General features: G+C 35.6%; 1 protein-coding gene across 1 annotated transcript in view; it reads left to right on the forward strand.

The window, feature by feature from the left end:
- Positions 1 to 14,142, forward strand: part of PTH2R (parathyroid hormone 2 receptor) — a 70,859-nt gene that overhangs the window by 35,793 nt on the left and 20,924 nt on the right. The window contains exons 5-8 of the mRNA XM_004601315.3: positions 26 to 123; positions 1,396 to 1,585; positions 2,681 to 2,834; positions 10,150 to 10,210. Of these exons, the coding sequence (XP_004601372.1) occupies positions 26 to 123; positions 1,396 to 1,585; positions 2,681 to 2,834; positions 10,150 to 10,210 (503 nt within the window). The remainder of the gene's footprint in view (positions 1 to 25; positions 124 to 1,395; positions 1,586 to 2,680; positions 2,835 to 10,149; positions 10,211 to 14,142) is intronic.

The following is a 14,142-nucleotide window of genomic DNA, read 5'->3' on the forward strand; positions in this document are numbered from 1 at the left end:
TATTGTTCAATCTCTTCCCCTTCAGCAAGAATTCTTTGAACGCCTCTATGTCATGTACACCATTGGGTACTCTATCTCCTTTGGTTCCCTGGCTGTGGCTATTCTCATCATTGGTTACTTCCGGTGAGTAAGCCTCACATTTGGTTGCTTCAGATGACTTTCTCCATGATAAGATTCTGTTCTGTATCCATTCAAAATACAGAGGTTTTGTGATCTGTGACTGGAAATATTTCCCCCCAAAATACAAATTTTTAAATTTAGCTTAGTTTTGTTACTATATTATTTGGTACTAGCCATTTATGTTTCAAAATATTCAGAATTTCAAAAAATTCAAGACTTTTTGCTGCTGTTTGAAAAGCTAAAGCATTTGGGCAAGATAAAACGTTCCTCTCCAATAGCTCTGCCATCCATTGTATTTGCCTTTCATGTGATATTAGAACAGAACTGAGTGAACTCAAAATATTTTATTCATGGTGAAGTTAGTTTTTCCAAATGATTTTGATGCCAATGGGGAAATTTTATTTTAAATGATCTCTCAAATTATGTATAATATTATATAAGAAGAAGTAGGATTGATTGATCTTGTAGTTTACTTTTTACCCATTTAAACTTGTCCAATTTAATTCAACTTAATCCAAATCATACATAATGTTGAATGTCATTATATGGGGAAAATGTAAATGACATATACAGGATGGGTTTTTGTTTGTTTGGTTGATTTTTTCTTTTGCTTTTTGGGTCACATCCAGAGATGCTTAGGGATTACTCCTGGCTCTGCACTCAGAAATCACTCCTTGGTGGTGCTTGGGGGACCATATGGGATGGTGGGGATCGAACCCAGGTCGGCAGCATGCAAGGCAAACTCCCTGCCCTTTGTACTATCACTCCGGCCCCTATATAAGACATTTATAATCATGATTCAGCTGGCTTGTGATTCAAATAGCTGAGAAGACTATTAGTATAAGATTTGAGGTATGCTATAATTTAGTTTAGGAAGGGCTGGACGTGTGAGTAAGCAATAAAGCACTTGGGTAAGGTCGTGGATTTGATTCCTAGCACTGGAAACAACAAAAAACCAAAATACTGAAAACTGAAAGGAAGAGTGTTCTAAACCTAAACTTATGTAAGGAAATCCACGAAATTTTTAGGAATTCAAAAGAGGAGACATAAAAACAATAATGCAATAATGTATGCCATCATTATGCTGATATCACTCCATCTACATTTAGTTTTTGATCCCAGTTGTTCTTATAGAAAGTAGATAGCAATAAGTTTTTGTTCTTGTTTAGATATACAGTATTTTTCTTTGGGGGAAGGGGCTTGGGCTAATTTGTTTATATTTTCTGCACTTCAAATTAGTTGCAAATCAAAATACTGAATACTTTCTCTGTATAGACGATTACATTGCACCAGGAATTATATCCACATGCACTTATTTGTGTCCTTCATGCTGAGGGCTGTAAGCATCTTTGTCAAGGACAGAGTGGTCCATGCTCATGTAGGCATCAAGGAGCTCCAGTCTCTGATATTGCAGGATGACCTACAGAGCTCCATCGAGGCATCTTCTGTGGACATGTCACAGTATGTAAGTGTTTTCATTTATCTCATTAATTATTTGTATAGCATTATGAACAGGAGTGTTTATAGTCCACTAAGTCTGTGTTAACTTTTTTTATTTAGCTGTTAAATTATTCACTATCTAGTATTTACTAACCTCACTTCTGTACTTGACTCATATGCCTAATAAACCCATTTCAGATTGCTAAACGTGCTTGGGTTCTTACCTCAAGAACATTCTGGAATGGAAACTTCACAAAACATGTGACTGAAATGGCATTTGATGTGTGACTGAGGTAGTTATCATGTGACACCACTTTCAAAAGCAGAAAGACCACCTGCAAAGGTTTAAAAACATTGATCTGAGAGTCAATGCTCTTTAATTCTTTATTGTAGACTCAGACTTGTCGAAATTTAAGATACCATAGTAATTGACTCTGCTTTGATGCAGATCTCTGCTCTGTTTAGTAAATAAAATAACCCAATAATTAAGTTAATTAGAAACATTGTCATCACAGCAGCAAGATAGGTAGAAATTAGGTCAAGTACATCAATTATCTTGTTGGTGCTTATTAATATCTTTTCTGTATCTTTGCCCTTTGCCCTGTAACTTTGTAGTTCTTGCTAATCTTGATTCTGGACCAACTTTATGACTTATCTTATCCAATAGAGTAATGTGAAAATGATTTTGTGTTAGTTAAGCACAGAACTCTCTACATGAACTACTCTAGGTTATTTGAGATTGGCCTTGATCAGCAGAATTGCCACATATAAAAGACTAAAAGAAATTCACTGTAACGTAATGAAAAATATTATCTATTTTGTGCTTTTGTGTACTTTTAGTTTTTCTATAATGATTATGCATTATTTGTTTATAATAGGAAAAATTAAGGATAGCTGATAATATCTAGAGAAAAAGAACCTTATGTTAAAAATAAAATTACACCTATAGTTTTAAAGATGACATGTTCAAATAACTCTGATCTCTTTCAAATATCTTGGACTTCTTATTAGCAGGAGATGTATTAAGACAAAGGAATGAAAGAACTGAGTTTTAGTATTCTATTGTTGGCATGTAGGACAATTAGCTCTAATCTGATGAAATTTTATTTTTTTGTCACAGATTGGATGCAAGATTGCTGTTGTGATGTTTATTTACTTCTTGGCTACCAACTACTATTGGATCTTGGTGGAAGGTCTCTACTTGCATAGTTTAATCTTTGTGGCTTTCTTTTCGGATACCAAATATCTGTGGGGATTCACCTTGATAGGCTGGGGTAAGGCATCTATGTCTCCTTTCTTAGCTTTTTAAAATTTATTTGTTTTTATTGAATCACCATAAGATATACAGTTAAAAGGTTGGGTTTCAGTTATACAATATCCTAACATTTATCCTTTTACCAGTGTACATTTCCCACCTTACTTTTTATAATGGATTATTGATTTTAGGTCTTTCTATCACACCTGTTAACACTATTTCTATCTTTTTCTGGAAATCATCTCTTCTATCTTATTTTCACCATTTCCACAACTCTTCTTTTTTAGTGTTCATTAAGAGAAATCAAGTTTATAATCTTCTCAGTGATAATAAATGTCCTAAAACTCAGTATTACTGTTCTTAAGTCAAATTTTTGAGGGAATCCTTAGGTGGAAGTGGAAGAGAACACACTTTTAGCCACATATATTCAAAACTTTTATCATCATGTCTATTGTGGATGTTTCAATTAAGTAACACTTTCATCCTAAAATTTTTCTCTTTTTAAGCTTTCTACCTTTTATTTATATTCTCAAGTCTTACAAAAATTCGAAAAGAAATTTATAGCCTCTGTGTTGATTTTATTTTACAAATGATTTAACCACGTCTTTCAGAATGAGACAATTGAATTTACTTTGGAATCATAAATTTTTAAAAAAGGTTGTTTGGACAGGGGACCATAGCTCAGTGATAGAGCACTTGTCTTTCATGTGTGAGGCCCCGAGTTCCATTCCTGGCACTTGCGTTCCTTCTCTCAAAAGACTCTTATTGCAAAACATTTAACCTTACAAAAACGCCTTAGTGTGAGAGAGTTACTGGATTACACATGCATTCAATGTATTGGGGAGAAAAGAGATCATAAAAATTTAAGAAAAAGTAGAGCTCAAATCTGGTTGAAACTCACTGGAGTTTTATCACAGATTATAAATCTGTGATTTATAATCACAGATTTCAATTTCTATTTTAATAGCAAACTATGTGATGCTGAGCACATAAAAAAATTAAGTGGCTTAAAATTAAATTTGGAGGTTTTTATTCCTTTTCAAAATAAGACTATGCTTTTGTCTTCTTTGCTTTAGTATTATTTTAACATTTGAAAATGTAACATAGGAATATTCAATTTCCTGATAGTTCATTATTAACCTTGGAAAGAATAGTTTTCTGTAATACTCCATTTATTAGGAAACAACAATTTTCACAAATAAAGTTCTGTTTCTGAAAGCAGTTTGTCTGATTTTACACTGTTTTATCTTTTACTAGCAATAATTAAAATTGATAAAGTGTATATTTTATTGGGAATATAGTTTTGAATAATTTTCACACTTAAAAAGAACAGTTTAGGTCTTTGTCAGGGTCATTTGCTAGAAAGACTCATTATGAGTTCAATTTTTATACTCCAACATCATTTTCTCTCCCCACATGTAACTCCAATCTTCCCCATGAATTCCCTACTGAACACCAGTTCTTAGTTTCTGTTGCCAATGGGCATTTGTTATTTCCCTATTATATTTCTTTATACCCCAAATATGAGAATGGTTATTCTTATCTGTCTCTCTTCTAACTTCACTCAGTACATTGCTCTCCAAATCCATCCAGGTAGCAGCAAATTGTGTGATTTTATCTTTTCTTATAGCCAAGTAATATTCCACATAGTCTATATGAAGTCATCTGTTCTTGTATACTTATTTGTTTTCAGATTTGGGCTATTATGAATAGTGATACAGTGTACATACAATCGCAAATGTCTTCTGGGTTGAGTTTTGGGTCCTTGGGGTAGATGTTGAGAAATAGAATTGCTGGGTCATGTGAAGCTCAATTCCTAGTTTTTAGAGAAGTGTTCATGTTGGTTTCAAAAAAAGTTGAAAGCTATCCTTAAGAGGTATCAGCCTTGCTTCATTATCCCTGCTGAATCTGCTATTCTACTATCCTATTAACAGTCATTTTAAAATTTTAATTCTCAGATGAGATTTCAGTATGTATGTGCTGTCATATAAAAGTTCCACTCTCTTTATGTCATTGGTCACTTCCCTGTTATCAATTTATCAGAAAATATTTTTACATAATGTCTTTTTTGAAAATAATCAGGAGGAGGTGCTATATTTCTAGTTTTGTTCTCTTTGTATAACATGATCAGTCTCACATTTAATTTTTTGCTTGGCTGTAAATAGTTTTAAAAGAGGTTATGCATTAAACTTCTCTATACAGGAAGCATACAAACTAATTCTCGAGGTTATTTTGTGTACTATTTGCTTGTTATGATCATAGCACTGTAGCTCTATAGCACTGTCATCCTGTTGTTCATCGATTTGCTGGAGAGGGCACCAGTAATGTCTCTATTGTGAGATTTGATGTTATTTGATGTTACTGTTTTTGGCATACAAATACGCCAAGGGTAGCTTGCTAGGCTCTGCCTTGCAGGGTGGGGTGGGGGATACACTCGGTAGCTTGCCAGGCTCACAGTGGGTAAGGCATTTGCTTTGCATGCAGCCGACCTGGGTTTGATTTCTCTTTCCCTCTCGGAGAGCCGGGCAAGCTGCCGAGAATGTTATCCTGCCCGCATGGCAGAGCCTGGCAAGCTACCCGTGGCGTAATCAATATTTTCTTTGCTTTTATGCAATACAAGCTACAGTGCTATTTGTTATGATCATATATATTATATTAAAATATTTAACTTATAAAATATTTTATTAAAATTATATAAGTTTATAAGTTAATATAATATAACACCTGCATATAAGTAAACTGCTTCAAAGTTTAAAAATCTTGAAAAACAAACTTTTCTCCTTTCCCTTATGATTTTTATTTGGAAAAATATTTATTTGTTGTTTTGTTGTTGTTGTTTTTGTTACTAATAGAAGTAAAAAATATATTAGTTTTTTTTTTTACTTCTATTAGTCCAGTCCGGACTGGAGCCATAGCACAGCAGGTAGGGCATTTGCTTTGCACATGGCCGACTGGGGTTCGATTCCTCCGTCCCTCTCGGAGAGTCTGGTAAACTACTGAGAGTATTCTGCCCTCATGGCAGAGCCTGACAAGATACCTGTGGCATATTCCATATATCCAAAACAGTAACAACCAGTCTCACAATGAAGATGTAACTGATGCCTGTTGGAGCAAATTGATGAGTAATGGGACGACAGTGCTACAGTGCTACTTCTATTAAATAAAATAAAAAAATCTTTATTTTTTGTTTTAATTTTTTTCCATTGACTTATCATTGGTTTGTAACGCTGTGAAATTTCAGGGGTTTAGTTTTATATCTTTATTTTAATTGTGTGACTGTCACCACTTCCACCACCAAAGTTCAAACGCTGTTCCATTATTTAAAGGATGCCTTTGATCATTCTTCCCATTCCCACCCCGTCTCTCTGGTAGCCAAAATGGTTCACCAAATGTAAGAGGTAGTTTTGTTATTATTTTGTCTGTTCAATCGTGTTAGTTATTTATATTCCATGTGTGAGTGAGACCATTCAGAAATTGCTTTTCCTTTTTAAGATCACTTGGCATGATTGCCTAAACTTCTAATCGTTCCCCGGCCCAACTTCCCCCAAACCCTCTAACCTCCTTCTCCCCTCCCCCCCACCGGAATGCACAATTTTATCTAGCCAAGCAGTCTTCCAGCTTCTTCACAGAGTCATACATAAATGGGCATTTAGGGTGATTCCTTGTTTTGGCTATTGTGAATCATGAGGCTGTGAACACAGGGATACAAATATCTATTTGGTAAGTGTTTCTGTGTCCTTCAGATAAATGCCTCAATGTGTCATTGATGGATCACATGGAAATCCCTTTGCTTTAAAGAATCTCATACCATTTTCTGCTGCACCAATTTACATAAAGCATCATTGTTAAAGGAGAGTAGTAATAAAAATACCAGAACCTAAATCGAACTATTTTCAGGAAAAATTGACCCCAAATGAACTCCCTATTAGAGTCACTATTTTATACATCCACATTTTTTGAATAAAATCAACTCATGTATATAAATGAATTACATTGAATAGTACTCAAATTTTATCAAATTTGCATAATTTGACATTTAAATCTAACATCCACACTTTAGTTCTTTTCCTTTGCTTTTATATATTACAGATTATGTAGTACTAAGATCGTGAGTGGTAATTAAAAATCCTCAGAGTTATCTTTTCATTCATGGTTGTCTCTATGTTAGCCTTGTAAAAGACAAGGCTCTTCTGAGAGGATTAGAAAAATATTTTTTATTAAGACATGATTACCCAATTTAAGATATTGTTAAAATTATCATATGACATAATTCAAACTCAGACATCATTCATCAGTGTGTAGGTGACATTATTCAGGAAATCATCTGATCTATAGGTTATAAAGGCAGCATAAAGATTTGCAAGTGAGAAAATGTGAAAATTTTAATCAAAGATAAAGACTGTTTTAGAAAAGATAGCCAAAGCGGCAGAACAGTCAAGTGCTTTGTGAATCATCCTGTCAACAGGGGCAAGTTCTTTTCATTACATAGTGTCAATCTCTCTTTCTCTTCATGGTTTAATTAATCACTGAAGTTTTAACATTTATTTTGCTTTCTAAACTGGAATAGAGAATATATTTCAGAATAGCAAGAACATTTTTATTTTTCCATAGTTCTTAATCTGAGACTGGTATAATCCTTGACATATAAACAGGAATTCAATGGATCTTTGTTTAAGTGTGGAAAGATAGATCAAAAGATTAATAAATCAAAAGGCAACTTGGATCTAAGTAATAACCATAGTTGGGTAGATTATTTTGATACAAATTTTCCAGGACATAGAATTTACAAAGATTAAAGAGCGTTATATACAAATTAGGATGAAAAATCATAAAATTACTCCCCGAGGAAGGTTGAGATATAATTCAATTATATGGTTATTGAAGAGATCCAGGACATTTTTTAATGTTGGTCTTGTTTTTTTTTCTGAACCATTTCTTCATATGAATCTGTTTCTTCACAGTTTTGCTAAAAAGAATATTGAAAAATAATATCTTTTAAGGTTACAGAATTTAATACTGTGTTTATGTTTCCTCCTTTTGCATGATGGATCTTAGTCTCTATTACTTTCATTATGATCTTTCTTTTTTCTTAAACCTCTTTCATAAAGGCCACCTAACAAATAATTGTTCATTAAATAATTTGTTCTTCTGTTATAGTGTTCCATAAAAGCTAGGCTTTAATACCACACCAAAAAATGAAAGATACTTTGTTTCATTGTTATATTAGCATCTATCAATTATAGTATGAACTGGACAGCGAAGATTTTCTGGAATGGATGAAGGACAGGTGGAAAATCAGTATAACAGATTTGATATTAAAATCTCACAAGGTATTTATTATTTATGAAGAGCAAATACCTCATCTTGAAATAATTAGACTAATCTAAGCATCTACCTCTCCTTAGCTACTAATGCATGCCAATGTGAACAAATACAAAAGGAAAGGAGAGGTTAAACGGATCAAAATGTCTTTTTTATAAAATGCAACATAGCTGCTCAATGCCTTCTACCTTTAGGACAAGATAGTTTTAATTTTTAAATAAGAGTCTCTCCATAGTTCTTCATGATTTCATATTTGGCTTTACTCTTTGGAAGCATATGGCAGGAACCAAAGTGGAATGCACCAGCACTGCTTCTTCTAGATTGCTGTTGAACATCTGTCCCCTCCAATTATGACCTAAGTCTATGTCCTTCTAATGAAAATCTGGCCAACCATTTTTTTTTTCAGACTTTGGGAAACTCATAATATCAGTGTATCTGGCCCTTTTGAGAAATGTACAAGATGAAAATTAGACCTTTTTTTGGTTTGCATTTTTTATGCTTCTTTCTATCATCTTGTAAGAGTATATTACAAAAATAATATGCACACATGTTCTATTTTATTTATTATATTGTGCTAATAACAGAACAAACTGATTGTAGCACCCTATTTTGTTTGTTCATACCTGGCAGTACTCAGGGGCTACTCCTAGCTATATGTTCAGGTGTCATTTCTGGTGGTGCTTGGGGACTAGTGAAACTAGATAACTGCATGCAGGCAAGCACCTTACCCCCTGTACTATTTCTCTGCCTCTACCCTCTTATTTTTTTTTGTTTATTTTTTTTTGGGTCACACCTGGCGATGCACAGGGGTTACTCCTGGCTCTGCACTCAGGAATCACCACTGGCGGTGCTCAGGGGACCATATGGGATGCTGGGATTTGAACCCGGGTTGGCCGCATGCAAGGCAAACGCCCTACCCGCTATGCTATCACTCCAGCCCCCTCTACCCTCTTATTTTAAGATGGCAAATCTAACTTAAAATGCTTAGTGGGGGGAAAGTGTGGGGGTGGCAGGAGGGGTACTGGGAACATTGGTGATGGAGAATGAGCACTGGTGGAGGGATGTGTGCTCGATCATTATGACTGAAATATAATCATAAAAGCTTGTAAGTCTGTAACTGTATCTCATGATGATTCATTAAAAATAAATAAAGATGCTCAGGGGCCAAATGTGATATTTCAGCAGTTAGAGTATTTGCCTTGTATAGCACAGCGGGTAGGGCGTTTGTCTTGCATGAAGAAGACCTGGGTTCGATTCCTCTGCCCCTCTTGGAGAGCCTGGCAAGCTACTGAGAGTATCTCACCCGCAAGGCAGAGCCTGGCAAGGTACCTGTGGCATATTCAATATGCCAGAAATGGTAACAAGTCTCACAATGGAGATGTTACTGGTGCCTGCTTGAGCAAATTGATGAGCAAGGGGATGACAGTGACAGTGACATCTGACTTGCCTGAATTCGATGCCCGGCATACTATATATGGTTCCCTGAGTCCTACCAGAAGTGATCCCTGAGCACAAAGCCAGAAGTAATCCCTGAGCACTGTGCTCCCCCTAAAACAAACAAACAAACAAACAAAACCAAAACTGACTCAAACCCTCCCACTGGGCTATTATGGACATATGCCTAAGTTTCCTGAACCCAGTGATAATAGTTATTATTTATCAAACATGGGTAAAGCGATTAGATATTATTATCCCCCCCCCATAACTGAAAAATTCCACAAATAGTACATTTTCTGTGTGTATATGCCTGGTTAGCTCGAATCAGATTACAGCCACTAGAATTCCAGTCTGAGGGTCTGTTTACTTTGTTTTTCTGTTGGTTTTGTAGTGCCAGAGATGGAATTTAGGTCTCACACATGCAAGGCGAGCACTCTACCACAGAGCAACATTCTGGGCTCGGGAAGAGTAGGGAAAATTTGTATTTCCAAGGGAAATTATGTAAAAGTCTATTATGTTTGGTATGAAAACAAATTCCTTAATACCAGGGTCTCTGAATTCTTTTCTGATTTCAGGGTTTCCCGCAGTATTTGTTGCAGCCTGGGCCTTGGCACGAGCGACTCTGGCCAATGCGAGGTAAGTGAAAGAAAATAAGCAGTGAGAGCCTCAGATTTTCTCAGCCTCCGTATACCTGCTTAGAATTTCCATTTGCTGCTAATCTTATGAAACTATCTTTTACGGATAGATGTGGAAAGAGTATCTTGATATAATGGTTGCTTCTGATACATTACCAGCAAGTTGTCTATTACACAGGTAAAGGCTAAACTGAACAGACTCAAGGAACAGAAAAACAGACCTTGGACTATGCTGTTTGAAGACCATAATTCATGAAATGAACTTAAAACATATTTGACCAACCAACATACACACCAATAGTGTCTGAGAGTTCTTTTTTTCTCCACACCTCTGTCAATATTTACTTTTAGTAGACTTTTAAATTTAATTTATTTTAAAAATTATATATATTTATAAAGTTATTCATAATAATTGATTACACTTAATCAATTTATAATTAATTTTGTTTAATATTCAAACACCAGTCCCACCACCATTACATCTTCCCACCACCATATTTTGAATGTTTCATCCTGAACCCCAAATCCTGCCACCAAAGCAGAACTGAATTAATTTATTTTGTATTGCTTATTATAAATAAGCTGCTAAAATGATTCAAAATGTTTGCTTAGAAGGAAGTATGTGAAGAGTATTGTATTTCACCCAAGAGTCATTAAACCCTTCAATAAGAGATTACTAACATGTTGTTAAAGGTTGATCCTTGTGTGCTTATATATGTATATATATAAAAATTTTATCTTTCTTTATATATATCTTTATACATATTTTTTTCTCCTAAGATTGGTTGCCTTGTACTTTAAATCCCATCAAATGTGGTGTGCTACACTTGGTATATCAGTGGTGTAAAGTATGAGATGTGATGTGACTGCATTTGCTCCAAGAATTCTAAGATTTAAAATATGGTTGTACAGCAGGTTCACTCATGGGTGAGGCTCATCCAGCCCATGGAGAGCTGCCGTGAGCATGGCAGTGATTGAGTCCCAATCACTGGGGAGGGGAACTCACCTGCCCCCTTCTAGGTTGCCCAAAACAGGGTTCTGGAGACATCTCTATGGCGTATTGTTCTGTGCTCTCTTCTGAGAGATTTATTGCTGAGTTTCTGGATCATGGTTGTTCATGAGATTATACGGAACCAGAGGCAGTTTGTGGGTGTGACTGCCAACCTGCCAGAAACACAGGAAGATGGGGGGAGGTCACCCATTCCCAATTTTGTTGAGCCTTTTACCAGACTTTTAGGTATAGGTAATTTTCACTGGAATGAGCTAATATCTTATTCTCAGATTGATTTACATTTTTTCCTGATAAGTAATACTGAGAATTTTCTTTTCATGTGCCTATTGACTATCTGAATGTCATTTTAAATTTGAGCCTATAAATTTGTTTTGAGCTACTGCACAGTGTCCTCAAAAATAATTTCTTCTCTCTTCAGTGATAAAAATGACTCACAATGTGGACATCTGAATTCATAAGGAACCGGCCAGTTATACTAAAAATATAAATTGGGCAAATTCCTACCTCTTACTCTGAACTATCCAATTAAACAAGTTTCCTCTGCTAAGGCTTGCTGGCTTGGTTTTATCTTTTTATGTAATTTGAATTTGTTAGCAATTGAGGGTTAATTATATCTACACTCTTAACTTTATTGCTATATTTGCACAATAATATTGGAAATGCATGACAGAATCTGTTATTTGGTTTCTGGGAGAGGATGAAAGTTGAGTCAATAAAAATATATCAAGAAATGCTACATTGATTATATCTTAAGATGAGTTCTCTGTAACTTAGTTCTGGAATTTTAAGATTGTAGAAACCTCAAGCATTTTCTGGTTTAGTGTTCTCATTTTAGAGATGAATGGAATAAATCTCAGAAATTCATGTCATATTTTGGAAGTCTTTCAGTTACCATGGTACAGATTTTGACTCATTAATTTATTTATTTAACATATTCCATACCTTGAGCAAAAGAAGCAAATATATTTAATTAAATTAGATAATTATTTTTCTTAGTTTTCTTGCTCTTTTTCTTAGAATCACAAATTAAATCATAAATTAAGAACCATAAATTAATTCCATTATTAATTTCTGAAGTCTTTTCACAGAAAATATAAGACATACAATTAAGAATACTTTAGGCACATAACATTTTGAAAAATACATTGACTGGGGCTGGAAGGATAGCACAGTGGGTAGGCCGTTCGCCTTGCATTTGACCAATCTGGGTTTGAGTCCCGGCATGGTACCTTAATCACCGCTAGGAGTAATTGCTGAGTGCAGAGCCAGGAGTAACCCCTGTGCATCACCGGGTGTAACCCAAAAAGCAAAAAAAAAAAATTACATTGACTAATAGCTGCTCTAAGACAGTTGAGTTGATGTACAAAACAAAATAGTTAAAATATGTTATTACTCTGTGGAATGTATTTCTTTCTGTATTATAGGAATTAAACTCTTCATTTTTTATTTATTTGGGGAGCAGACCCGTGATGCTCAGGGCTCTACGCTTGGCTGTATACTCAGAGATCACTCCTGATAATGCACAGGGGATGGTATGGGTGTTGGGGATCAATGTGCAAGGCAAGTGTCGTACCTGTTGTACCACACCCAGCAGAGATAGGGAGGGTCACCCCCAGTCATGCTTAGGGGATGTGATGTCAGTGTCAAATCTCACATACCTCCTGTAAGCAAAGCACATACTCAGCCCCATTTTGCTCTCTCTCTGGTTCTTGGAGCAGCTCCAAAAGGATGGATAGAGCCTCTTCTTATGTCTATTACATTTGTGATTCAACTTTTTCCAGTCTGGCCTTTCAAAACTAGCACTCAGTTTCTTCCCATCTATATTCACATGTTAGCTATGTCTTAGCCACTTAGAGGTGAATTGTTCAAATCCAGCTTTAGAAGAAATTCTAAATTCCTTAGAATATAGTCATTTTTTCTTGTTGTTGTTGAATTACCATGAAAAAGTTACAAAGCTTTAGGGTTTGCGTCTCAATCATACAATGATCAAACACCCATCCCTTCACCAGTGCATATGTTCCACCACCAAGAACCCCAGTATACCACCCCTCAACACCCCCTCCCCCGCCTGTGTGGCTGATGATTTTCAGCCAGAAATTTCTGTCAGAAGTCACATCACTGAAAGCTCATACCTCTGGTTAGTGGACTCTATAAGACGGCAGTCACCACGCTGCCGCCACCACTGCTGCCAAAAGGAAAAGCTGAGAGAGAAAAGCCTTCCCCCTCCCAGGGCGGCATGGGGCCATAGCTCAGTTCACAGTCTAGAGGCATTTCTGCAAGAAGTCGCTGGGTGCCAAAAGTAGTTAGTAAGCCTCTGGGATCATGATCTTTTAGGAGTGGAGGAGCTGTTCATGTCAGAATATAGTCATTTTTACTTCTAAAAGTTCTTCAGATTCAGAAGTGCTATTTGACTAATGTAGTTTTAGCTAACTGAATAGATGGGACAAATAAGCTTAAAAAGTGAGTAGTTTCTTTCCTTTTGTCTACAAAAATAAAAGCACCTTATAGTATATTGCATTGCCTTCTCCTAGTTTATTTGAAGGAGAAGAGCCTGAAGGATGGAGCCTACCACACCAAAAAAAAAAAAAAAGGATCTAGGTTTTATCAATCTTCGGAAATCTGCATAGCACTCAGGCCTTCTTCACTTCCTCTACTCTTAGCTTCACTTACTAGTTATAGACACAAGACTTGAAAAAATATTTTACTAAAGTACAGTGATTTATTGGATATGCCAAAAACAGTAACAATAAGTCTCTCAATGAGTGACTGGGCATCAAGTGGTGCCCACTTGAACAAATTGATGAGCAACGGGATGACAGTGACAGTGACAGTGATTTATAAATTTATTTGTAGTTGAGCTTTAGCTATACAATGTCTCAGAACCAATTCCTGTCACCAGTGTCAACTTCTCTCCACCATTT

Source organism: Sorex araneus, chromosome X, assembly GCF_027595985.1.
Source record: "Sorex araneus isolate mSorAra2 chromosome X, mSorAra2.pri, whole genome shotgun sequence".
NCBI lineage: Eukaryota > Metazoa > Chordata > Mammalia > Eulipotyphla > Soricidae > Sorex > Sorex araneus.